At 36.5% G+C, this 26316-nt stretch overlaps 1 protein-coding gene across 5 annotated transcripts in view; it reads left to right on the top strand.

The window, feature by feature from the left end:
- Window positions 1-26316, top strand: part of LOC129251489 (guanylate cyclase soluble subunit beta-1) — a 227492-nt gene that overhangs the window by 44992 nt on the left and 156184 nt on the right. For all 5 annotated transcript variants that reach the window (XM_054890827.1, XM_054890839.1, XM_054890826.1 and 2 more), the window contains exon 12: window positions 8814-8951. In XM_054890827.1, coding sequence (XP_054746802.1) covers window positions 8814-8951 — 138 coding nt within the window. The remainder of the gene's footprint in view (window positions 1-8813; window positions 8952-26316) is intronic.

Raw genomic sequence — 26316 nt, 5'->3', positions numbered from 1 at the left:
GTAACAAGAACTACTCCTCAAAAGAAGCTATAAAAAGGGATATCGAAGCGTATTTTGTCTCCAAGGCGAAAATTTTTTGAGCAGGGACTTAAAAATTTGCCTAAATGTTGGGAAGACATTGTAACTAATAAAGGAAAATATATTATTGATTAATAAATACTTTAAACAAATTTTTTATTGATTATATTTGACACTTGTGAACTAGACAGCTGTAGTATAGAAACACACAAGCAATGGAGCGCGTAAATATCAAAATGAAGATGTCCATCACTTAAAAGATTTTTTTTTATATTTTGTAAAAAGCTATTCAGAAACCAAATTAGATGATTTTGGGTCACCTTGTATATATGATAAGCAATAATAATAAATCCTCTTTGGTTTACAAACGGTTGGTTTAAAACGAATTAAAAGTAAAACAATTAATGAATTTTCATGACTTGGGGACGTACTTCATAACTTCAGCACTTTTAAATATAGCAGTCAAACAGTTTTTTTCTCTCCTGAAAATTGTTTCTTTTTTTTAGAAAGGGGGTATTGATATTCCCCCGATATTCTGTTTAATTGTTAATATAAAATTAGACAAGCATAAAATTAAATAGCGACACTTCTTCACGCATATTATTCCAAATACTAAACCCAACGTGTATACATGTAAATGTTCACGTTTCCCAAGTGTATTATTTCGAATCAAAACACACAAATACTTTCTCAACCATTAAAATCAACAAAAGCTCACTAATGAAACTGAAAAACAACCGCACAAAACAAGAGAAACATCCTTAGTTCTACGAATATAAATTTATACTACAATATATTTTATCCAAGTTTATGTGCTTATACACGCACTATACAAACATATATACATACACATCTGTTCCCATACATATCAGCACGTAAACCTGTACGTGTATACATCTGAACCTAACATTTTAATGTGCACATTTGCAACTGACTGGAGGTAGCAAAATGCATTTCAGCACCAAAATTTTCCGCTGCCAAGAAAGCGAATACTCACCTTACATTACGCCGGAATAGTTGTTGCTTCCAAGTAGTACACTACAACCGAACGTATGAGTGAATTAGCAATAGCAAGAAAAAAGTCTCAAAAGCCAATGTAAGGAAATGCAAAACAAAAAACAAAATATCACACTACTACATGTTTGTTCACTCCACATCCTTTAATTTTTTATTTTTATTTCTTGTTCTTTTGCCAAACAGAATTTGAGCTGGGGTAAATGTGGTCGCCCGAGAGAGCACTCAATTTCCTCGAAAATGCAGCACTTCACCAAACGGCCAAGTTGGCCTGAGGAGGAAAAAACTCCAACAAAACGTTACATTTACTAACACACTATTTTTCACCAACACACCCCGCAAAGGCATGGCTCATTTAAGCTAAGCAAACGAAAAGTTGAGAGTGTATAGTATGCGAACGCATGCATAGAAAAAGTCAAAAGGTTTCACACCGAGCAAAAAAATAATTAAAGAAATCTAAGTTCACACCAGAAATTCAAATGTTGTGTATCCAATGCATATTATTGGGAAATTTTAAAAATATTTAAAATAATACCAGCTTGAGCCACAACAAACAATATTGCCGCATCTGGGCATTATTGCCCGGTCGATTAATTTCACGTAATAGTAAGAAAAAATGGGTCTATGTGTATAAACCAACAACGAATCCAGAGCTGATCCGAATGTAATATAGGTCGAGATTGTTGAACTTCATGCGATAATGTATGAGCGAGTCCTTTAAAATTGGCGTATGATAGCCAGTAGATGCGCTCATGGTGGGTATTTAAATTATGTAGTTTTTCACATATAATTTCTATGAGCCGTAATTTGAGTAAAAATAGTAAAATAATTTAAATGTTTGCATGTTCTATTTTAAAACAACTTATAAACGCGTCTTATGAAAGACCCTTTACTATATCACTATTTAAAGGTGGAATTTCGCTTAAAACAGAATTTTCTGAGAGTTTTGTGTTTGACCTTTTGAGGGTTGTAGTATTCCAAGTTAGAAAAGGAAAAGACCGATATATTCCTCAGTACCACCACAAGTACCAACAAATAATTTGAGTAAAAATAGTAAAATAATTTAAATGTTTGCATGTTCTATTTTAAAACAACTTATAAGCGCGTCTTATGAAAGACCCTTTACTATATCACTACTTAAAGGTGGAATTTCGCTTAAAACAGAATTTTCTGAGAGTTTTGTGTTTGACCTTTTGAGGGTTGTAGTATTCCAAGTTAGAAAAGGAAAAGACCGATATATTCCTCAGTACCACCACAAGTACCAACAAACTCGGAGGTCGGAGTAAATAAGCGAAAAGTATGTTCTGTTTATTAACCATTTCACTCCGATAATACAGCCGTTAAAAGGGTTGATAAAACCATGGAATTCGCGAAGTCAATTCAGAATGCGGCCACATACGAGTATTACATTGCCTATGAAAGTAAGCCAGAAAATCGTTTGAAACTAATTGCAATGAATAATGAAAGCTTTAGGTGGCCGCGCCGTTACCGAACGAGTTGGTATGTGAATACTATTCGGAAGTGCGCAGGCTCGAATCTCCGTGCATGAAACACCAAATGATTGAAAAGTTTTTGCAAATAGCGGTTGCAAACAATGGCCAACCTCCGAATGTATTTCTACCAGAAGAAGAGAAAGTAAAGCACCTCAGACAAAAAAAATTTCCGTTCGAAGTCGGCATAAAATTGAAGGTCCCTTAATTTGTGGAAGAACATCAAGACACATGCTACAAATAGTAGGAGGAGCTCCTATTTCGGTGGGACCTACAGTTTTAAGCCGACCCTAAACGGCAGATATTTGTTTATGAGAAGATTTTTCATTTCAGAAATACACTCGGAGGCTTGCCATTGCCTACCGAGGGGCAACCGCTATTAGAAAATACATTTTTCTTCATTTTGGTGTTTAACGAAGATTCGAACCTATGTACTCTGAATTCTGAATGGTAGTCGCGCACCAACTCATTCGACTACGGCGGCCGCAATATATACTTATACATATAATGAAGGTTTCAAGGAGAAGCTCAATATACGAGTGCCGCAAAAATGTATATAAAAGTATTTTTTGTAGGAACTGAAACTCTCCATTCTTTGCTGAAACTCTAATCAAATCGTCTCATTCCAAGAGGAAATGGTAACTGGCGGTAAAAAATGAGCAGGATATAAAAATTACAGCCGAAAAGGAGTTTGATCATATTGCAGTGAGTTGCGCAAATTATCAAAAAGCCCAACTAACGGTCAAGAAGCTGGAAATGGAATCAGCTATCATTAGCTACTTACACCATGCCAAAAACTAATCAGATCCAAGCAGACAATCGACGAGAAAAAAACAAAATTGGCGATTATTAATGGCAGGTCGTACACAACTTAAGTGATCCGACTTGGTTGGGAAGTTCACCAAACAATTGTGACCTTCTCAAGCACTCTTAATATTATATTTTCTTGGTAACACAAAACTGGCCTCTGGCCTCTGTATTTTGATTATTTTTTCATTTTAAAAGTTTTTTCCCAAGCATAAAATGATACATTTCAAAGGAAGGAGCTTGTAATTCCCTTTACAACAACATTAATTTCAGTCAAAAATTTTTAAATTATATGTAACCTTTTTAATTTTTACAAGATCTGATTTTTAATAGCACCTGTAATATAATCTTTCGCAAAAAAAGTTTTACTGTTTAAATGGATGGAACAGGCGCATCACGACCATATTTTAACTTTTTTAGTTGTTTTCGCAAATAATTTGTTATTATATTACCTGTAATGAATTTTTTAACAAAGCCCCCATTTCGGTCCATTGCCCATTTATTAATGCTGCTGCCTCGCCCGGCCTTGCAGTAGCTCGAAACACTGTTCACGGTTGCTGCCTCTATTTCGCAAATGAGACTGGACCATTTCTGAATTATTCCTTTAAAGTTATTGTAGTACATATGTATATAATGGCATCTCACAAAAGAAGTAATCATGGATTTCAAAATAGTACTAAAATCTCGCCCTTTGTGGAGTAATTGCCTTCTTGTCAGTCTCGACTGGGGCTTACAATCTCAAAGAGTGGTAATTTTGTAAACATAGACACTGAAATGAAAATTTGTCTCCTTAAAAACGAATATTTTTTCGAAAGAATTCAAGGTAAAATTCGACGCCGCAGTACATGGTCTCTATATAAAAAAATGTCGCACATTCGGTGTATGGAGAAAATTATAAGGAAAAAAAAAAATTAATGCGATGCTTCAGCAACTTGAAACTTGCACTTATATTATACAATATTATAAAACTGCATGCCAAAAATCTTTTAAGAAATTCAAATTAAAAACCATGGAATTTGAAACATGAGAAAAGTTTGCGGAATTTTGTACCTAATGTGAAAATCAGACTAACTTGGTTTGTGTTAGACAATAAGTTAAGCTTTTATATGAAAATAATGAATATTAAGAACAAAAAAATAGCCAAAATTGGTAAAAGTGTTGATATGGTTTGTCGCGCCGTGTCCTTATTGAATTTAACGCGATCTTTCAATATCAAATAAATGATAAAAATACTGATGAAATCATAAAATGATAAATATACAGCTTCATCCTTATTTCACACCACTTCCAAAAATTCGTTGAACGAAATAAATCCTTTGAGGATAAAATTGAAAAATATTAAGTCGAAGCAAAAAAAATACAAAACATTTAAAGCGTAGTTCAACCACTACAAAGTAATGAGCATAAGAGGAGTTATTTATCGACGCGGGACAGATTAAAAGTTTACATGCACCATCGCACACATTCACGCTTCCATATACACTTTCTACTACATTTCATACCCACTCAAGTTTACTCACTTAAACTCCCTTCTACAAAGCAACCTAGGACGAATACACATACGTTGCTTTCGCCTACAGCGCTTCGCCCTCATTCGCTATTTAAACAATCTGCAACTTTTTTGCACCACAACAGCACACACTTGACCGACTAACTGACATTGTTTGCTTGGCTGACTTACCAAGAGATTGAGTCACTGGCTCGCTGACTACATACGAGTACTACTTGTATACTAACTGAGTGACTTACTAACCAAGTGCTGCTGCTGGGGAAATTACATAAATTGACGCCAAATTAAATTTTTCACCACACAAAAATCTGGGTCGTTTGTCAGGATCATATGTAGGTATGTGTGTATAAACAACAAATATATATATTCCTATATGTGGGAGTATGTAGTTATATATATGAACGACAAGTAGTACAGGGATGTTTTTCCTCTAGATAAACATTTACGAAGGCACACACAGGCAGCAGTAATCGTAAAATAGTAAGTTTAGTATGTAAGTGGATTTAAATGATTGCATCAATGCACTTATACAAGCAACAGTTGAGGTTAATATGAAGCTATTAATGGTAACCATAATATAATTGCGCTTTTGTTTGCACTCGGCTTTCCAATATTCATGTGCGTATTTTCTTCTTCTTTAATTTTTCTGGGAATCTCTTGAAGCATCAAAAGACTTTTCACATTTTTCTGCCTTAACTTACCAATGACAACTAATGTTATATCATACGCAAAAAGATTTGTTTTGAAAATTTGTCAAAAATCTACTCTCATTTCAAGGCTTGCGCTATTCACAGCGTGCGCTATTCACGTTCTCATTCGTGGCGTCAATTTTGGTAGTGTTTGACAGAAAAGTGAGCTTTTTTATTTAAAAACAAAATAATATAACTAAAAATTTGCATAAATTTAATATTTGAATCCTAAACGGCCAAATGAAAATAAAGTGTCGAGAAATACAATATTTACACTGACATGAGCTTTAGCTATTCATAAAATGTTACGTATGTTTTCTCATACGTAAACGCAAGTACAGTTTTGCCTCATCGAAAATCATATGAACATAATGTTTGTTTTTCGCCAAGCTTCAATTCAGGAGGCAAATGGATGGCTGGAAGATTTGAATGAAGATGATGATGCGACCATTACAGATAATATAAATAATGAAACTTCAAGTTATGTGCGTCCGCCTGAAGAGTTATTCTATTGCGGGGATGAAGACGAAAGAGGAGTACTAGGAGGCTAGGGGAAAAGAGTAGTAAACAGAGCGTCCAAACTGAAATTCAGAACTGATATGAAAAATGCGTCCAAAATAACATAATGTCAATTAGGGATTTATATTCAAAGAAAAAATAATAAAAAATCCTCAATTAACTGAAACAGTCTAAGGCAGCGCTTAAAGCTAGTAAAAGTTTAAGAGAAGCAGTAAAGTATCATATGTGATTGACAAAACCTGAGCTTCATTTTACTCCCGATATGAGCTTTTGAATTTATCACCTTTTCACAGGAAAAGTATTACATCAAAAATTTGTAGCCTAGCGTCTCAAAATTATTATTATTTTAGTAGGGTCACGTACTATTTTCAAGTTATGTTTATATGTAATTTCTTCAAATTTTTGACTTAGACCATTTTCATAACTAACACTAAATGAATTCCGTATAACGTTGAAATTACATCCACTATCTAAAGATTCATTTTTGACGTCATTTTTTTCTCTTATAATTTTCTCTATGTATAGAGAATGCGGAGAATATACGCTAAGTAGCAGCAAGGTGACTATCCTGAACCGAAATTTTAATTTGCTTTCTCGCTAAGTTATATATACAATTGGCGCGTACACCCTTTTGGGTGTTTGTCCGAGCTCCTCCTCCGATTTGTGGTGTGCGTCTTGATGTTATTCAACAAATAGAAGGAACTACAGTTTCAAGCCGACTCCGAACTGCAGATATTTTTATGAGGAGCTTTTGCATGGCAGAAATACACCCGGAGGTTTGCCGTTGCCTGCCGAGAGGCGAGCGCTTTAGAAAAATGTTTTTCTAATTTTGGTGTTTTACCGAACCTACGTTCTCTCTGTAAATTACGAATGGTAGTCACGCACCAGCCCATTCGGCTATGGCAGCCGCTAAGTTATTAGGTAATTTATTTTGGAAGACATACTCGTAAAAGTAACCCTGCTCGAATACATTCGAATTCTAACATGAAGCATTATTTCAAAACCAATTCATTTTTGTCTAGTTTCAATAGGAAAGAGACAAAGATAATATGTAACTAAGGGGTGATCCTTCTCTGTTCTTCGCACTGACTTCTCCATCCACAAACTGTGCTTTGAGGGTTGTGCTAGGAATATCTTTCCGAGCTGGTAAGATTGGAAAAAGTCGGTACGGATAAAGATACCTCTGTTTCCACTGACGGATCCAAGATGGAGTCTGGAGTGGGAGCGGGGGCTTACTCTAAATCAGCCAGTATTTCAGTCTCCTTTAAACTGCCGGAAACAAGCAGCGTTTTTCAAGCAGAGGTCTTCGGGATCCTGCAGGCATGCAAAATACCTCGCGATCGCTGTTGGGAGGGAGACATTAATATTTTCCCCGATAGTCAAGCTGAGATCAAAGCCCTGTCGTCGCCGTATTGCAGCTCTCTTCTGCTGAACTCCTGTAAGGAGGAACTCAAACGTGCAGGAAACATTTCCCTTATCTGGATTCCTGGGCACGGGAATATAGAGGGAAATGAAATTTCCGATGAGCTTGCCAGAAAGGGGTCGACAGAACCGGTTTCAGCTGCACCCTTCTCAGACAACGGTGTCCCCTTGACCGTTGTTAAAGGGAAACTATTTTTTTTTTTCTAAAAAAAGCGCAAGACGGATGGAGGTCAGTCTCATCGTATGCTATTTCGAAAACACTATGGCCTCAATACGACAGAAACAGAAGGCTTAAGGTGATGGGAATCCCCCGCCATTCAATTTCCAAACTCAATGCGGTGTTCACTGGTAACTGGGTGAACGGCACTCATGCGGAGAAGCTTGGAATTCCGTACAGCACCTATTGCAGAAGCTGTGGGGATACTGTAGAGAAAGACACTGTGGAACACTTTCTCTGCAAAATGTCCGACTCTGGCGACTAGGCGCTTGAGATTCCTTAGCGTGCCCTTTGTGGATGGCGTGAAGACTATCTCCAGCCTATCTCCCTTTTCTTTCCTCCACTACATCAACAGCACTGGATGGCTGTAGACGGTTTTTCTCTTCCCTAAATCTTTTCACAGGTAGTAGTCCACATTATGGTATCAAAACGGCACGGCCGTCTTACCTACCTACCTAAACGGTGATTACATTAGAGCTATCGGATTTTAAATTGAAATAAAATAACGAAAATTCAAATTTATGGGTCAATCTTTATTATTTTTGTGTAGAACCATTGATGACATTTATTTTTAAAAGATAATCCCTTTAAAATATCGAATGACTTCTTTACTTCGAATGCCTCAATTGAACGTGGTTTATACACAAAGTATTTAGACTTTACATAACCCCACAAATAAAAGTTCAAATCAAAGTTCATAAATTGCTCATCGATAAGACGACGCAGCAAGTCCATTATTTCATGGACTGTATAGCAAGTACCGTCATCTTGTTGCAACCAATAGTTGTGGATATCACGCGCTTCAATTTCCGGCATCAAAAAGTATGATAGTTTATCACTGTTACATTGGCGCCAACCTCGTCTTTAAAGAAATATGAGCCGATGATTCCTCCATACGAGCAGTTTGTGTCATAAGTTTCATTACATAAGTTACATTACATTTAACATCACTCAAATATATACCGCTTTCGGGATTAATCTCTACGGGATTAATGGACATTGAAAATTTATTTAATTGCTTGCAATGTGGAAATATCATACTACTTTTACTTCAAAATTCTTTACAGCTCATATATATATATGTAATTTCAATAAATATTTTGGAAATCTTAATTCATTTCTTTCAGGTAGAGACAGTTGGCGACAAATATATGGCCGTATCTGGTTTGCCCGATCACTGCGAGGACCACGCCAAATGCATTGCTCGCTTAGCACTGGATATGATGGATATGGCAAAGAATGTGAAAATGGGATCTTACCCAGTGGTGAGTATCAAAGAATTGTGCAATTCAATTTATACCGTTGAAGATAATCTTTACTCATTTCATAAGTAGAAAATACCACAAATTATTATAAGAGCGCACCTGTTTTACTATTCATCATATACAATTTTGATAGTTAGACGTAGTGCCGGATCGTCGCTCTTTTTGATGAAAGTTTCTATTACATGGCGGCATAGATAGTGGCGACCAATTCAATTTCGCTCATGTTGCGTCTTTCGGTTCAAGAATTATTTACGAATTGTAGATTATACTTCTGTCTTGAAAAAAAAACTACACCAAAAAAATTCAAGGATATCAAATGCTCACAGGGAGCCAAAAATGAGTGTGATAAGTTTAGTAATAAAAAGACCATCTGCCGGTCGAAGGTGGTATAAAGCAGTAAGTCAATAAGTCAAGCGCTTTCATGTGACTATATCTAAGTCTCTAAATATCTTTAATTCATTGCGGCCGCCGTAGCCGAACGAGTTGGTGCGTGTTTACCATTCAGGAGTGCGTAGGTTCGAATCTCCGTGCAAGAATATCAAATAACAGAAACATTTTTTTTAATAGCGGTCGTCCCTCGGTAGGCAATGGCAAACGTCCGAGAGTATTTCTCCCATAAAAAAGCTCCTCATAAAAATCCATTTGCCGTTGAAATCACAATCAATGGCCCGAATTTTTGAATTCAGGCATTGACTGATGTTCTGAAACTAAACAAATTAAGTTTAAATTTCATTTAGAATTTTTTCATAATTATAACTAATTAATTATTTGGTGAAGTCACTTAATGACTTCATGCTCCAGTCCATTTACAAAAATGTATGTAATGATTTGTATAAATTAAAATATCAGACTTCTATTTGCTTCAGCAACCAAATTTATTCTGTCTTCACTCTTCTTCTTAATTTTTAACTAAGCCTACCAAGCCCACGTAAAGCGAATAGAAGGCACTTTCTAATAATTTAGTTACCACAAACCCAAATATTGTTGTTACTTAGTGTGCCGTGTGCAAAACGCTTGCTAATACACCTTCCCAGCGAAGGACATTCCCGCTACTCGGCACCTTCATTCATTCATTGTTGTTGTAGAGTGTCATTTATAATAGTTGTTGTTACTTTTACTACAGCTATTATCACTCTCAGCGTGGATTAAGCGAAATCAATAATTAGAAAATTGAAGAAAAGGCACAGGAGCGGATTCAAAAATCCCTTAAACCGAGTTGGGAATTGGTTCAGATTTTGCCAATTCGTTATATAATGGCATGTAATCATTTAGACCAGGAAATAGGAACTTATAAGCCATGATTTATTTTTAGCAGTAACAATTTTTTGAAGCTGTAATTCTCGACTTGGTGTATTAAGTATTGACTCACACAAAAAGAGTATTTCCACGGCGGCTGAGCGAAGCAGGGGTGCATTGTAGGCTTTACAGTAGGATAACGGTGCAGTATGGTTATCGCCGAAGACGTATCGACCTTGTAGATATATCAACCTGGTGAGATAAGTAGCCTTTAAAAGATAATAGAAATTCAGATAATCTTTTTTAATTCAGCTTCAGGACATAGCACTGAGGCAACAATGGTATCACTGAATATCATCCATAACGCAAATCGTTTTCTGCATAGCGATACGCATAGACATCACTGCACTCACACATGTACATATATTTAGAAAGCGTCAACATCACATACGCATTACGAAGTAATTAATTACTCGGTGCAATTAACGTGTGTCATGCATAATGTATGTCACTTCTTACAACAAATGTAATCAAATTTTTTTTTTACAAGAAAGGTAGAAGAGGAGAAATTAAAATTAAACAAATATGTACTTCACTACTTTATTACTTATTCATATAATACAGCTAAAATGCAGGTTGCTGACTATAGCCCAACTATACCTGATATGAAACGACTGAAAATTACTGCAAATGACTTTAATATGAGAGCTCAATCAAATAACTTTAATTGACTTTAAAACGAGACTTCACTCAAATGATTGCAATCTAATGACTAACACAAAAGATAAAATTAATAATTAGTCACAAAAATTTAGCGATTTAATTTTTTTAGTCTTAGTCATAGAATACAAAAACTGAATGCACTTATTTGCTAAAGAAATCAAGTGACTACTTATTCGCAAATTATTGCATTTTCTCGCAATTCTCATAGCACGAGTTTTTAACCAAGAATCTCTCTGTGTGAGGGAAAGTCTCCGTAAAAAAATGAGAAGAATCCACATTTACATATTTTCAGGCCATGGTAAAAAGATGATTAATGGTGTGACCAATATCAGACCGTTTAGCCGGCTCTCAGCGAATTTGACAAAATCAGCGGTTGGGCTAAGCAGAGAGCAGGAGTTATGGATCGGTTTGTTTACGAAAAAAATAAGAATGTGTTAGTGATATACGAAAAAAAAATAACGAGTGTGTGAATATATGTGAAATTACCATGCAGATTTCGGCTAGCGAATACTCCCGAGACATGGCAGCTGAAGTTGCCTCACAATTCTGTTTTTCACCATAGTCATTGGCCAAACCAAGTAACCTACCACCCTTGCTTACAGACAGCTTTGGAAACCTTTCTCACCTCACTGTTTTTTTTTCTTTGTTCACTCGACTCGGGAGCATAGGGCCTCGACAAGACTCAGTCTTGCGTTGGTTTCGTTAATCAATTTGCTTTCTGACAGGGTAGGTGATTAGCCTGCCGCTACCAGTCCTGAATAGTGGGAATGTCCACCTGTCGTTGCTTAGGAACAACGCCTTCTTACTGCTTGAAGCGCCATCTGTGTGTCAAATTTTTCTGGCAGAAGGATCACACAGATGGTTGAGGTCTTCGCTAAATTTGGTGTTTGTGTCTGCGCTATTACCGCGATTGCCCGCTTCCTCTTGTTGGTTTTTTTGCCTGTTTTAGCAGCCACAATGCAAGTAATGCGCAGACTTTTTGCGCGGGAGTAAAGGGGATTGGAAGGATAAGGTTGTTGGGGTTAAAGAATTATTTTTTTTCTTTTTTTACTAGAAACTAGGAAAATAGGTAAGTTTGGAAAATGCGAGGACCGTGCGTTACATAGTATTCGAACCCACAACTCGTCGGGGATGACAGGCTAATGCATTTACGCTAGACTACCGAGGCCGCATTTTTTTTTTTTTTTTTTTCATTGTTCACTCCACTCGGGAACATATGGCCTCGACAAGACTCAGTCTTACGTTGGTTTCGTTAATGTTATCATTTTAACCATCTTAAAAATGGTATACGACTGTCTGAACCTCCTCAACATGTTCGGGAACTTCAGCACAATATTATTAGGCTGGGTTCCTAGACACGGGGGCATGAGGGAAATGAAATAGCGGACCATCTAGCTAACAAAGGCGCAAATACGCCTCTAATTGGTACTGAGCCTTCTTTTCTGTGGACTTACAAAGGGCCACATTAACAAATTTCTCGGGAGGGGGGAAGAGAAGATATTCGCTGAACACTGACGAAATCCTATCGATCAGCGGCAAAAGCAACAAGTTCTATCGATGGACGGAGGAAGTTCTGATAAGCTTCTTTTAATCAGCAGAGTAGACTTAAGAGCTTTAACTGGTTACTCTACAGGCCACTGTAACCTGAGATACCACTTAAACAAAATTGGTCTCTCTGAGAGCATACTATGCCGATTCTGGGAAATGGATACAGAAAATTCAGAGCACATTCTTTGTAAATGCCTTGTACTAGGCAGAAAACGGCTGCACCTCCTTGGTAGTAGTGCCGTACACCCATATGAATAATGGAACAATAAGCCCCGGAATGTGCCACATTTTTTAAAAAGCCTTAAAATGATGATGATGCACCATAGACCATTTTTGGCTTCAGTGCGCAGTAACCTAAATATAATAAATTTTCAGCTCACTGCAGTTAAAGATTTTGAGAGGGGGCTATACTTGATACCTGTTTTACTTTCGTAAATAATATATGCAGATGATGGCCATCTATTATACCTAGCCCCTAATCCCTTCCAACCAAGGAACATTATACGTATACGTCTTTACTGGCTCCAACGGTTGCAAAACAAGGGTGTTCCAAGTGCTGTGAGGACAAGTGTCGAACATCATACACAAAGCTTGCAGTTGCAATGCAAGTGTGAGTCGTCTGCTGCGAGAACGTCCAGAGCAGTTAACAGCAAAGAGGAATTAAGTGTGAAGGTCACCTTCATCCAATTAGCATTTATGAATGGCAGTTCTGTTGCAAATGGACCAATTTGGAGATTACTACGGTTACTAAAACTAGTTTTACTAAGTACAATACTTATACCTATATTGTTGCGAACGAGGAGTTTCGCGAACCGACTGGCAACAATAGCGAACGAGATGCCAAAACAAAAACATGAATTATCCTGCCTTGATAGTGAGACAGAGCACACTTTCTGGGTCTACCACTAGATGAGTTGGACGAAGATGAGAGGTGACTATATCACACAGACGGGGTTTAGTAAGCTACTACAACAGAATTTGCCAGATGATAGGAGCTGCAAGATCTAGAAATTTCGATAGCTATTAAGCATATACCTATATAAGCAAAGTTGCATGCCGATAAGGTCATCAGTTGGAATTTGCACTCTTAAGCGAATAAATGAAAAGTAGTAGAGTGATTCAGTCTTAAAGTGAACGCGTACATGAATGTGAAGGGTTGGAAACAAAGTGATACCTCCCCACTTGGGAGTGGCCAGGACGATTCTTCTGCATATGATTCAAGCAGCTCACAATGTCCGGGATTAGCCCACGTATCCTCTGGGAAACTTCCGAGCCCGAGTAGACAAGCCTCGGACGAGAACTTCCTATTTTGGCAATCTAGTAATCGAACTCAGAAGAGTTATTGAAAGGGATTTATTTGAGTTTAACGAAGGAAAATTCGTAACAATTCGGTATTTTTGTAAATTCTTATTCTTAATAAATAAATATTTTATAATTTATGCGATGAGATCCCTGAACTCCTTGAGTCGAGTACCAAATAAAGCATTGCATTTCCAATATTCATTTAATTCCACAGTTCCCAACTAATTTCACAATACTTTCAATCTTCAAACTTTTTCGGAATTTAATGCATAAAAAAAATTAGCAATGATTTTTCATTGCCATGATCTGTACTTAAACCTACAATTGAATATTCAAATGGCTAGAGCAGTTATTTGACTTTGTAAATATGTATGTAATAGCTTATATTTCATTACAAATAACTTATAATTGTCACATTGTGCATCTAGTCTGTAATATTAATATGTCATAGGCGAATAAACTGAATTGAATTGAATAATGCATTATTTCAGCATATTTTCAATGTATGTACTGAGATCCTTGGATATTACTGTCAATTTCAACAAAATCTTACCATTTCCGTTGAATCTTAGATGCTCAGGAGTGAGTGAATGTCACTTGTATGCTAACAGTAAACTTTTTGATGTTAGCTTTTGAAAATTATCAACAATAAACTCATTACAAAAAGGCGCACTTTGAATCACTAGTAACTAAAATGTTCGGCTTTGGAAAACACATTAAGTCCTTTTCCAAAAAGAAACAAGCTGGTAACTTTCCACAGAGTCGAACGGTGTCGATATACCTGTAAGCTTGTATTTGCAAACATATGTACATACCCGTATGTATGTATGAATGTACTTACGTATGCCTGGCGTAGAGTAGCGAGCAACTATTGTGCTAAAATTGCACAAATTAACTTTAAACTTTTGCTTTTAATGTTTTAACTTGGGTTAAAGTTGAAGCAAAGTGGCTATTGCAGTAGCTTTTGACTGTCTTTTTTTCTTTTTTTTTCGTGTGATTGTTTTATTCTTACACTACTTTGCGCTACATAGTGACTAACGTGACATAGCATTGCCACTCAGAGCTCTGGCTTTATTTTTGTTGTACTCGTTGGATAGTCATTTGCACTGAATTTCAAAGTTACACGTATCATAGGGAGAGTTGAAAATAAAATAAAAGCAGCAGTATCCATACCACAAAGAGCAACATCTAAAGTGCAATTAACGATAATGTCGAAAAGTTTTCACTTGACTTTCGTGTTTGCGTTTACATTCTTCATTCTCTACTACTTCTATTCATCGGATAACTTGTAGGAAATGAAGTATCCTAAAGTTTCGACGAATGCAGCAAGTGAAAGTAGAGCAGACATTAGTGGTCTATTGTGAATTTATTGGCAGCTCATACCTTCGATGCAAGTTACGTATACGCCGTGGTTGGCAACTGAAGTGGTGTGGAAAAACGCAGTTACGTTCACATGCTTATACGAGTATATATTGTATATAGATACATTGGCGCTTACATCTTTTTTGGGTGCTTGCAAGAGCTTCACCTCCAATTTGTGGTGCGCCTCTTAACGTTGTTCCATTCCTGGTCGCACCAACACTGTAATGTCGCCTCCGAACGGCAGATGGTTTTTATTAGAAGCTTCTTCTTAACAGAAATATACTGTGAGATTTGCATTACCTGCTGAGAAGTGAACACCATGAGCAAAATCGTTAATGCTTCATAGCCTCCGTGGCTTTTGAATCCGGATCTATCGAATGATAGTCACGCCCAAGCCCACTCGACTACAGCGGCTGTTTGTTGCAAAGGATAAAAAGGAGCGTTCAATGCTTATTTTATAAAATCAAACTTTCTGCACACTCGCGACACAAGCCTCTTTTCATGCCCAAAACTTTGTACATAACGGCATCGTAGTGCTCCAAGTGGAACAACAGAATCGGCTAATATCTATCTGATTTTCGCACGACGATCTCCGAGAATAATTCTCTTCACTTTTTGAATTTTTTCATAAGTTTCAGAGTTGGATGACTGGCAGTGCCCGTTTCGAACTCTTTATAGCGTTCGTATGTTTTCCACATTGTCGAGTCCCGTAAACTGACGCTAATATTTTTAGTAGTGGTATTCATAGTCAGTTTATTAATTCGTTAAGCTATGTGTCGGTAGTGTTTTAAGTGTATTTTGTTTGTATAAGACTAACAACGGAGAAACATACGTCCGAGTACCTGTCAGTCAAGCATGATCATTTTCTAATACATGGCAAGTTGGAGAAAGCAAATTTGGGTATTGAAAAAGAGAGGTTCATAAAAATGTTCAAATATAGGAATTGCGAAATGGAGCCAGAACAAAACAAAACGAATCGGGATGGCTGAGCTAAATTGTTAGCAAATATAATAAGAAATAAATTTTACTTTTATTTAAATTTTTAAAACTCTTCAAGTTCTTCTAGTTTTTTTTTGAAATTTTTTTTATGTTTAACAAAGTGTTTAAGCAAATGCATGCTATATAATAAACGAAGTTTCCTCCACAGCATTTGCGATTAAGCTTTCCACAATTTTTAATTTCGCACTTTCTCGGGGCATTTTCAGTGTGAATAAAACTGGATGAATTGTGAAAAAATTTATTAAGCTGTAATAATCTTAATAAAAGTGCTTTCACCTTTAAAGTTCTGCCTACAAATTGTGACGGGAGTGATATCTTTACAAATGACAGATGTAGTATCGTAATAAAAAGGCTTAGGAAGGAAATTTGGATCCTTCTCAAACAGATGTCATAATGAGACCATATGAACGTGTAGAATCTTTAATTTCAGAAGCCCATTAATCCTTTCCGAACTAATATATGGTGTTATGCGCCATCTAGCGGTTTACTGTCGCTGTCGGTTCTACGTTATCGGAACGGTCCGGATTTATATCCGGCCAAGGATTGTAACTGCAGCTGTATTCTTTGCATATGTATGGGGAATATTTATGCTGTTACAACAACAACAAACCGCCACTGAAACTCTTTTACTTATACCAAAAGTAATTAGTTTGGTTTATTTAATTTAATTTTTAAAAATATATTTCCACTAGGAACATCCTGTAGTAAATTATAAATCTGCGAATAGTATGCAATTATTTGCAGCTGCTGCACAAGGCGGTGAAGGAATTGCACTAATGCAAAGCTTTCTTTCTACTTTCTTGCTCACTTTGCCAGCAGTTTTTTCTTGTTGCTGCTAAATACTACTTTTTCTGCATTTAACTGCATACTATTGTTCTGCCATCTTAGCTATCTATGCCCTTGTTTGCACTGTTAAAATTGTTTTTGTTTTTCCTAAGGAAACTCTCAAAAATTTTCTGCAGTCTTAGCTATTCTACCTTTTCCCTCTCATACGAGGTGTGCTCAGAAAATAAGGTGAATTTTCAAACTTCGCGGGCTACGTGCATACCACTTTCGATTATTATTTTATTTTTATGTTGATACACTCGTCTTGAAGCTATGTTCACGGTTTTAGCAATATAAAATGTTTAATTTGTTTGTGAGAGGCATAAAAAAAACAAGAGTTTTGCGTGTTCGGCGATTTTTTGCTTTCGAAAAAAATGGATCAAAGAAGTTGCATCAAATTATGTGTAAAAAATGAAAATAACAGTAGAGTAGGTGAGAGTACTTTGAGTCAAAAAAATGTTTACAAGTGGTACAAGCTTTTCACAGAAGGTCGGGAAGATGTGAATGGATGCTCCAGCACATCACAACCGATAAAAATATTGAGAAAAAGAAGAAAATTGTTATAGAGAATCGTCGAATCACAATTAGAGAAGTTGCTGAGGATGTCGGCATATCGGTTGGCCCATACAATATTTTCTGAAATTTCGGGCATAACGCATGTGGCAGCAAAGTTCGTGCCAAAATTGCTGAATTTTGACCAAAAACAACGTCGCATGATCATCGCTCAAGAATTGTTGAACGACGTCAACGATGATCCAGATTTGCTTGAAAGTATCATAACTGGTGACGAATGACGGATATATAATACAACTATGGTTATGACATCGAAACCAAAACCCAATCATCCCAATAGAAGAGTCCAGGAGAGCCAAGACCAAAAAAAGCACGAAAAGTTCAATTAAATTACAAGATTTTGCTCACTGTTTTCTTCGATTAAATAAAGAGTATTACCTGGAAGTTATTCGCCATGTGCGAAAAGCAATACGAAAAAACGCCGGGAATTGTGGAAAAAAATGCATGGCTTTTGCATTACGATAATGCACCAGCTCATTCATCTTAACTTGTGAGAGATTATTTGGCCAAAAAACAAAACCGTTATTATGCTTCAGCCACCGTATACACCAGATTTGGCGCTGCTACTTTTTTCTGTTCCCCCACGAAAAGATGGCGTTTTGCGACGATTGAGGAGATACAAGCCGAATCGCTGAGAGACTCAAAGACATACCAAAAAGTGCATATCAGACCTGCTTCGAGGATTTGAAAAAAACGCTGGCACAAGTGTATTATGTCTTAAGTGGACTACTTTGAAAGATATCAAATAGAAATCGATGAATTAATAAATATGAAAATTCACTTAACATTTTGAACACACCTCGTATAATTTCTGTGAGTGCGTACAGTTGGAAATTACTATTGCAATATATGCTGCAGCAGAGGGCAACATTTAATATAGTATAGTAGTAATTTCTTTACTTGTTACACTAAAATATACTAATTAACTTTTTAACCAAAAATAGTTTTTGAGTTCACTTGAATTAGCCTGGCAGTCTGTACAATAAGAACCAACAATTGACGATTTAAAAAAACTCAATAGCTTGCATTTATATTCATGTAGATAAATAGATACTCTTTAGAAGGGATTGTAAAAATTAACAAAAAAAAACAAATTTACACCAAACAAAGAGGTTTCAAAGCGCAAATTCGTCAAATTCGTTGCACTTCTGGAAAAAATTCATACACTTCACACCACGATGCAGATGTTACCATCTCACAAGACTATCAATGTAAATGAATTTGTAGCCACGAACTCAACAAATATCACCGAAGAATTACTATATCCACTTGACCGACTGTTTTCTCTCTCCGAAATTCAAACACTTCGAGGTACCCGCTTTCAATCGATGGAAAATAAAAGGTAGAACTCGCTGCGAGAACTGAAATCGATTCTGAAAAATGCGTGTTAGTGCGTCCAGTATGTTTTGATATTTGGATTATTGGAAATTATAAGTATATTATTTCGGAAGGGCCAACTTTGTGCTCGATACAATAAATTCTAATGAATATTGACATTTTTTAATATACTATTACCCATTTAGCGGTGTTTTTTTGACTGCACTTTGAGTCTCAAGCTGTTTTTCTATGCTTGGGTTGTCACATGTTGATACTTTCTGATTAGTCAGAGCAAAGTAGCAGTTTTGAGAGCTCCCAAATTTGCACATTCATACAATTCATATTTCCAAACATGACATTTTTCTTTTATAACACAACCGCATTTTGCCTGAAATGTATTATACATTTAACAAGCTTAAGGGTGTGAATTTAAGCCAATTTCTTTTATTCAACTTTCCACACTACACTACTGTAGATAAAATTAGAATTTGTATGAACTCTGCATGATAGTAGATTTGTCAGGTTTAATGATATAATAAATATATAATATATGGTGTTAGGTATTTGACCGAGCTCTTTCTCCTATTTGTGATAATTTTTTATGATTTTTCATTGCCGTTGCCTGTCGCGGTGCAACTGCTAATTTTTGGTATTTGGTGCTCACAGCGGGCTTCGAACCCTAGCGCTACTGAATGGTAGTCACCCGCAAACTAGCTAAAATTCAGCATCAATATCTGAGTTTAATTTTTGATCTGCCTTCTGACTGCAAATAACAGAAGGCACATGGTTTGTGTTTATGCTATCTGGTGACAGTGTGAATGGAAATTGCTTTGAAATCTTGAATTTGGCGACTTGGAGATGCAGTTTTTATTAATAGGTAAAATAGTTTTAATAAGAATGCAAATAATCCTGAAAATAGTAGACTTGTTAGAATTAAAAAATGGAAATAAAATTATAGTTTAAAAACTTAAAAAAAATGTAAACTAAAATGTAGCTCTTTAATAGTAATTTGTCAACTATGAAAAGGTCTTGAAGGAAATGGCTATGTTACGGGACGTGTAAAACGGCAAGACTCAGGTTTCCTCAATACATAGGATGTGCGCGAATATTAAGCCCTTTTGTGCGTAAAATGAATTAAATGGATTCAAAAGACATCTAAACTGATCTAAATACTTAGAAAAGTGTGACATTTGGGGTTATATTAATTTGGTAAAGAAACCGCATGCTTTTAAACAATTTTTCGGCGACACACAAAGTGTTAATTTATTCAGTCAGCTTTCATATAATAACGCCTCAATTGAGCAATATTTTTCTCGCAAAATATAGAAAATTGAGCGAATGAAAATGAATCACCAGAGGCGTTTTGGAAAAAATATGTTTATTGAGATTAAAATGGTTGACAATCAAAAAATTAATAATTGCCGGGTACACTTCTGTTAAGTGTTTGGCCGAGCTTCTCCTCTTATTTGTGGCGTGCGTCTTGATGTTGTTCTACAAATGGAGGGACCTACAGTTTTACGCCGACACCGAACGGCAAGTGGTTTTAATGAGGATCTTTTTCATGGCTGAAATGTACTCGTAGGTTTGCCATTGCCTGCCGAGGGATGGCCGTTATTAGAAAAAACGTTTTCTATCATTTTATGTCAATGCACGGAGACTCGAACCTATGCACTCGTGAATGGTAGTCACGCACGAACACGTTCGGCTATGGCGGCCACAATAAAATTTACTTTAATCTAAAACAAAACGTCATCACTGCTGCGAAGCGTTTCAGGGATTTTCATAACACTATATTTCCTATTTGTATCCCTTTAACCCCTTGAAATGGCATCAGAATGGACGATTTTTATTTTTCATCCAAGCGCCCCCTCTCATGAGCGATTATATTACAATACGTAATCTACACTGATCGTGAACAGAAACAAAACAAACGAAGGAAAGTGAAAGCGATTAACAAACAACGAAGAAACTACCTTTGGAGGCTTTATTATCATTCGTACTTTAACAATTTTTAATATTTTTTTTTGTTCAATTTTAAATCAGAATATGCCCTTGATCCATGATTGATTAACTTTGCACACTTTGCCTAAGCTCTTACGTCTTTGATGTCTGGCGCACTTAGAATCCACAGCCATACCCAATATTTTATCGTTTATTAGAGAGACGAAATGATGTCACTACACTTAGAATTAGAGCTGCGACTTGAACAAAACTAGGGGTATCACAAAGGATCTGTAGACATAAAAAGGTTTCTTCACACCCTCACGGAGGGTGGCTAATACTGTTACCTAACCTCAACTTACTTTTCAAATAATGGTTTATTTTGTTTGTTGTCTGTGCAAGCGTAACTCAAAACCACCGATCCAGTCACATTCACCCAGAACAAAAAAATGGTACTGTGGATGGCGCCACTTTTGCATTCTCTACATTGTATTTTCTGCTTCCGGGCAAATTGAAATTAATGGAGATTCACAAACTCCCCAGCTCCTAACTTCACATGTTTATCCAGCTTAAAAAGGCAGAAGTGCAGTCGCCATTGTTGAGCCCAAAGGCATCAGTATCGTATCTTGTGTGCTAAATTTAGAACTCAATTCGAATTATTGAAATAATTTCACTTATTTTATAATAAAAACTTGATAATCCCTTTTTGGTTAGCATATTTTACATAAACTAATATCACAAAATCAGCAAAGCTGTCCAACCTTAAAATTACGCCAGATGCCAAGTATGGCATGCAAAATAAATTTAGCCATGTTCCAGTTCCACTTTACGCCTCCATCAAATTCGTGCAATTTAACATTTGCCATCAAAGTAGTTTTACATGTCCGTGACACGTTTTCATGCTACCACCACAAGTGACACCGCACACAAGAGTCAATAGTGCCTAGAGCACTTCAAAACATCGTCCTGCCAGCGCTGAACGGGCGCCAGTGCTTGAAATAACCAACTCAGCACATTCACCACTCCCTCTCACCGCTAAACGAGTGTCTGCACACTAACACAGTTTACTTGATTTAACTTAACGGTAAGTGTGCACTAAGGCCAAGTTGATTTTTGACAGATTGCTTGCGCATCACAACCACCATAACGGGAATTCTTGATCAATTTAAAGTTAGTTTTGCGCTTCAATTTGACGTTGTTAGATTTTGGTTGTTTCTCTGCGCAGGCAACTCGTGCGAGAAATTTTGCAATTTATCAGCATGATTTGGAAACTTTCCAAATATTAGTGGTAACTCTTAGAACTTCAAACTTCCGGCAGAGGGTTACCATATAGATCGTATATGTATAATGCGCGACATAATGGCATAGAGACGTACTCACGTAATTTAAAGGTTTTAATATTATATCTGCATACGTCAACCCATCTACACACATACATACATATATACATACATAAATAAACCTCTTATATGCATGCGTGTGCGTACTTTCGCTCATAAGCGAAAATTAATTCCAATTTTGTTCGCATAAAATATTCAACTTACTTGAATGTTGCCCTCAATTATTTCCGGTATAGCGCGCTTAGCTTACCTTCACTAGCTCACTTGAATATTTAACTATTCGGTTAAAAAAAATCACTTATATTGTTGGGGTCATGAAACTGCGCTGCATATATTTTGCATGAAAAAAGATGTATTTTTATATTGCATATTTCTAACAAATATTTCTAACAAAGGAAGTTTACCAGTGAACTTATATTTTTCGTAATTTTAGCGCTAAATTGGAAAAACCTCACTCAAAAGTTTTGCATATATTTAAGTAAGCTGAGGCAAAATCCCATCTTGTTCCTTTCATGATTTTTTCTGCTTTAGCTTACATTGTGTAACTATTAAAGAGAAAGGATGGGTGTCTTGAACTATTGGATTATATTATAATTTCACACTAATTTACTTACTGTCACCTCAAAATACATAAATACTTACATATACGCTATGTTCACAATGCTCCATGCAAATCAAGCGTTGCTCGAAACAGTGCTGGAATTATTTTCTGTCAGCTGCTTTCTTCAGCAACAAGGAATTGACCTTTTCTTTTTAACGTAGCTTTCTCTTAAGTTTCTCTACAAGTTTTTAGGAATCATATCCAGTCAATAGAGACATGGGTAATTTATCAAAAAAATTATTTAGCAATAAACCTCTTAACAAACTACGAAACGCACCGACGAAATGGCTTGGTGGAGAACCTCAACGGAAGCGGTCCTAAATTATATTTTAAATGTAAAACAAATTCTAAATTCCTTTGGGGCATTATCCTATATTCTCAAAATTATGTAAAAACAAAATACGAGGGTTTCCTCTTACATTTTGCGCCCAATAATGAAAAAAAAAACAGAAAAATAATTATTAATGAAAATAGCTTTTTTGTTTTTCAAAATATTCTCCTTGGAAGTCAATTAACTTCTTCATTCGATTTAACCAATTTGCAACGCACTTTTGCCACCCAGAAGTAGTTGCATCCAAGACGAACTGTTTAATAAGCTTCTACAGCTGCTTCAGGCGTTTAAAAACGTCGGCCTCGCATTTTATTTTTAATATTCGGGAACCAAAAGAAATCACTAGGTGTCAAATCAGAGCTGTAGGGCGGATGACTTATTAATTGAATGCTCCAAACTTCTCTTGTGTGCGTCGATACGTGAGAGCTCTCATTGGCTTGATGTAGGATGATACGACTTCGACGATTGATTTTCCTTAAATATCCGAAAGCTTTTGGTAAACCAATGGTTTCGCACCATTTAGAATTTACTGTTTCACGTTTTGCTAGTATTACAGTTGGGACATGAAGTGCTTCTTCCGCGTATAATTTTTGTTGGATTAAGCTCGTATTGGAACATCCATTCTCTCGATTGCTATTTTGTTTGCATCTTATATGTATAGATCTAAGATAAACTATCTATTACGATGTCATAGATGTGCTTTGAATTACCGTAACTTAATTTCTTCAACATTTCCTTACACCAATCGACACGAGTCCTTTTTGGGCAAACGTCAAATTATGCAATATGCAACGAGAACAATTCCTATCTCGCGATATTTTACATTTATTGAAAACATTATGTGTAAGTTTATGCAAATCCGTATAAATTTTTTCGATAAAGATATACAATAGAATTACAGCTCATCACACGTAATGTTGCAAAGCCGCAAAATATGAAAGGCAAACCCTCGTAATGTAATATTATTAACTATTTACTACTGACTATCAAATTTCTATGCAAATTTTTTTTGGGCCATAATGTGGTATTTTTTTAAGTACTGTAAGAAACAAAATGTATGTTGCGTTTTCAATGAAAAAAAACAAAAAAATATTTAACTCAAAAACCACTGAAATACTATATCAAACAAATAATATATACAAATACATAAGTATATGCTGTGATATTAAATGTATAGATTTTGCTTAAGTTAAGGTGACCATAAATTAGCATACAATAACAGCCACAGTATAAGTCAGTTTCTGACTGCAACCATTCTGACTTCAAAGCGAATTGCTTGAACCGATGTCACTAATTAACGGCAGATGTCAATTTAGCACCTGTGGTCACGCCACTGGCCACGCACAACCACTTTAGGTTTCAAGGTCAAAGTTATCCAAATACAGTCACCAGATAGTGGAGTCACTCATAACTTACCCGTCTGAATAGGATACCTTGCGAAAGTGGGTCAAATAAGGGCTCAAAATAGAACAAATTAATTTATAAAAATGCAAATAAATACATAACTACTCAGCCAATTCATTCTCCGTTTTTATATTTTCTGTGTATATTTTATTTCTGTGCATTTATTTTATTCATTAATTTGAGCTGCGGGATACATATAACACAAATTTCGCTATTTTAATCGCATGTCGGTAAGTGGCTGGCGAATCGAAAACAATTAAGTCACCCCATTTCGAAACCCAAAAAACATTTGTATAATCGCAACAATACTTTTGCGCCTTATTGCTTTTAAATTAAAAAGCTTTTGGGCTTGGATTAGATTCAGATATACTCGAATACGCTTCCCCTTAACTCCTAGTGGAGCGTCAAAGATTCATATGGAACTATACATTTCAAAAAGCTTATTCTTCTAAATGTATACCCCGTGGTTCAGATGTCTATTTTATCTTACTGTACCTTACTGAAGTATAAAACGAAGAACATCTTACTGGATCCACTATTACGAAGCAAGTATAGTCCTTCAGTTCATACTTTATATACATGGTGGTTGGTTGGTTAGAGTGGTGATTCATCCAGAATCCAACTAGCGCTTCCGCACCATTTTGTTGCCACATCCTCGTTACCAAATTGTTCAACAGTTATTTACGGCATGACTATATCCAGTCTGTGCGGTTTAAGAACCTTATTAGGTTGTTGACATCTAAGCCAGACAGTTGTTCGAGACTCTCGAACAGCGGTTTGCCCAGGGTTAACATTCTGTCCTTCCATAGGGCAGGGCATTCACAGAGGAAATGGAAGATTGTTTCCTTTTTCTGCGGTTGTTTACAACTATGACAGTATGTGTTGTGAGGGATGCCCATTTTGGCGGCTTGTTCTCCGATGGACCAGAAGCCAGTTATGACTGCCGTAAGTCTGCAGGTGTCCCGTCGTTTCATGTTTATTAATGTCAACGATTGCTTGAGGTTGTAGGTGGGCCATAACGTTCTGCTGATTTTGCATTTCGTCTGGTCTTTCCATCTACAATCTGCAATTCGAAGGTATTTTAGGGAAATTGCGTTCTTGACCGCACCTAGTGGAGTGAATACTGGTACTGCAAGAGCGCTATTCATGGCAGATCCCCCTCTTGCCAGTTCATCAGCTTTTTCGTTACCTTCTATGTTCCGGTGTCCCGGGACCCAAATCAAGGTTACTCTATGGTTTTCACTCAGGTTGGTGAGGCTATTCCTACTTTGCTCCACCACTTTAGAGGTTGTTCTAGTCGCGTCCAGCGCCTGGATTGCGGCTTGGCTATCCGAAAGAATAGCGATATTGCCCTTAAAAGAAAAATCTGCGATTAGTAACCTACAGGCTTCCCCAATTGCTAGTACTTCCGCTTGGAAGACGCTGCTGGTATTAGGGAGACGCACAGATTTTTCAATTCCAAGTTTATGAGAATATATACCAGCTCCGACACCACAATCCATTTTACTGCCATCTGTATAGACTGTGGTATCGAAGTTGTTTAGAGAGAATCCCTTCTTCCATTCTTTTTTAGATGGAAAGAGTGTGGCAAAATTCCTGTTGAACGTTACCATCGGGACGATGTAGTCAGTCCTCTCCGAGGTTAACTGAGTTTGTCGCAGTAATAGACTAGCGTGACCATAAGTTTTTCCTTTCCAGCGACCCGCTTCATTTAACCTAAGTGCACTTATGGTTGCCGTCTTCTTTATGTATAGGTCTATTGGAATAACGTGTGTCAGTGCATTGAGAGCCTCTCTAGGACATGATCTGATTGCACCGACCGTTATTGCACAGGCTGATCTTTGTATTCTGCCGAGTAATTTG

This window comes from Anastrepha obliqua, chromosome 1, assembly GCF_027943255.1.
Source record: "Anastrepha obliqua isolate idAnaObli1 chromosome 1, idAnaObli1_1.0, whole genome shotgun sequence".
In the NCBI taxonomy this organism is placed as follows: domain Eukaryota; kingdom Metazoa; phylum Arthropoda; class Insecta; order Diptera; family Tephritidae; genus Anastrepha; species Anastrepha obliqua.
Note: the sequence above shows the minus strand (reverse complement) of the source record. Positions and strands in the feature narration are given on the sequence as shown.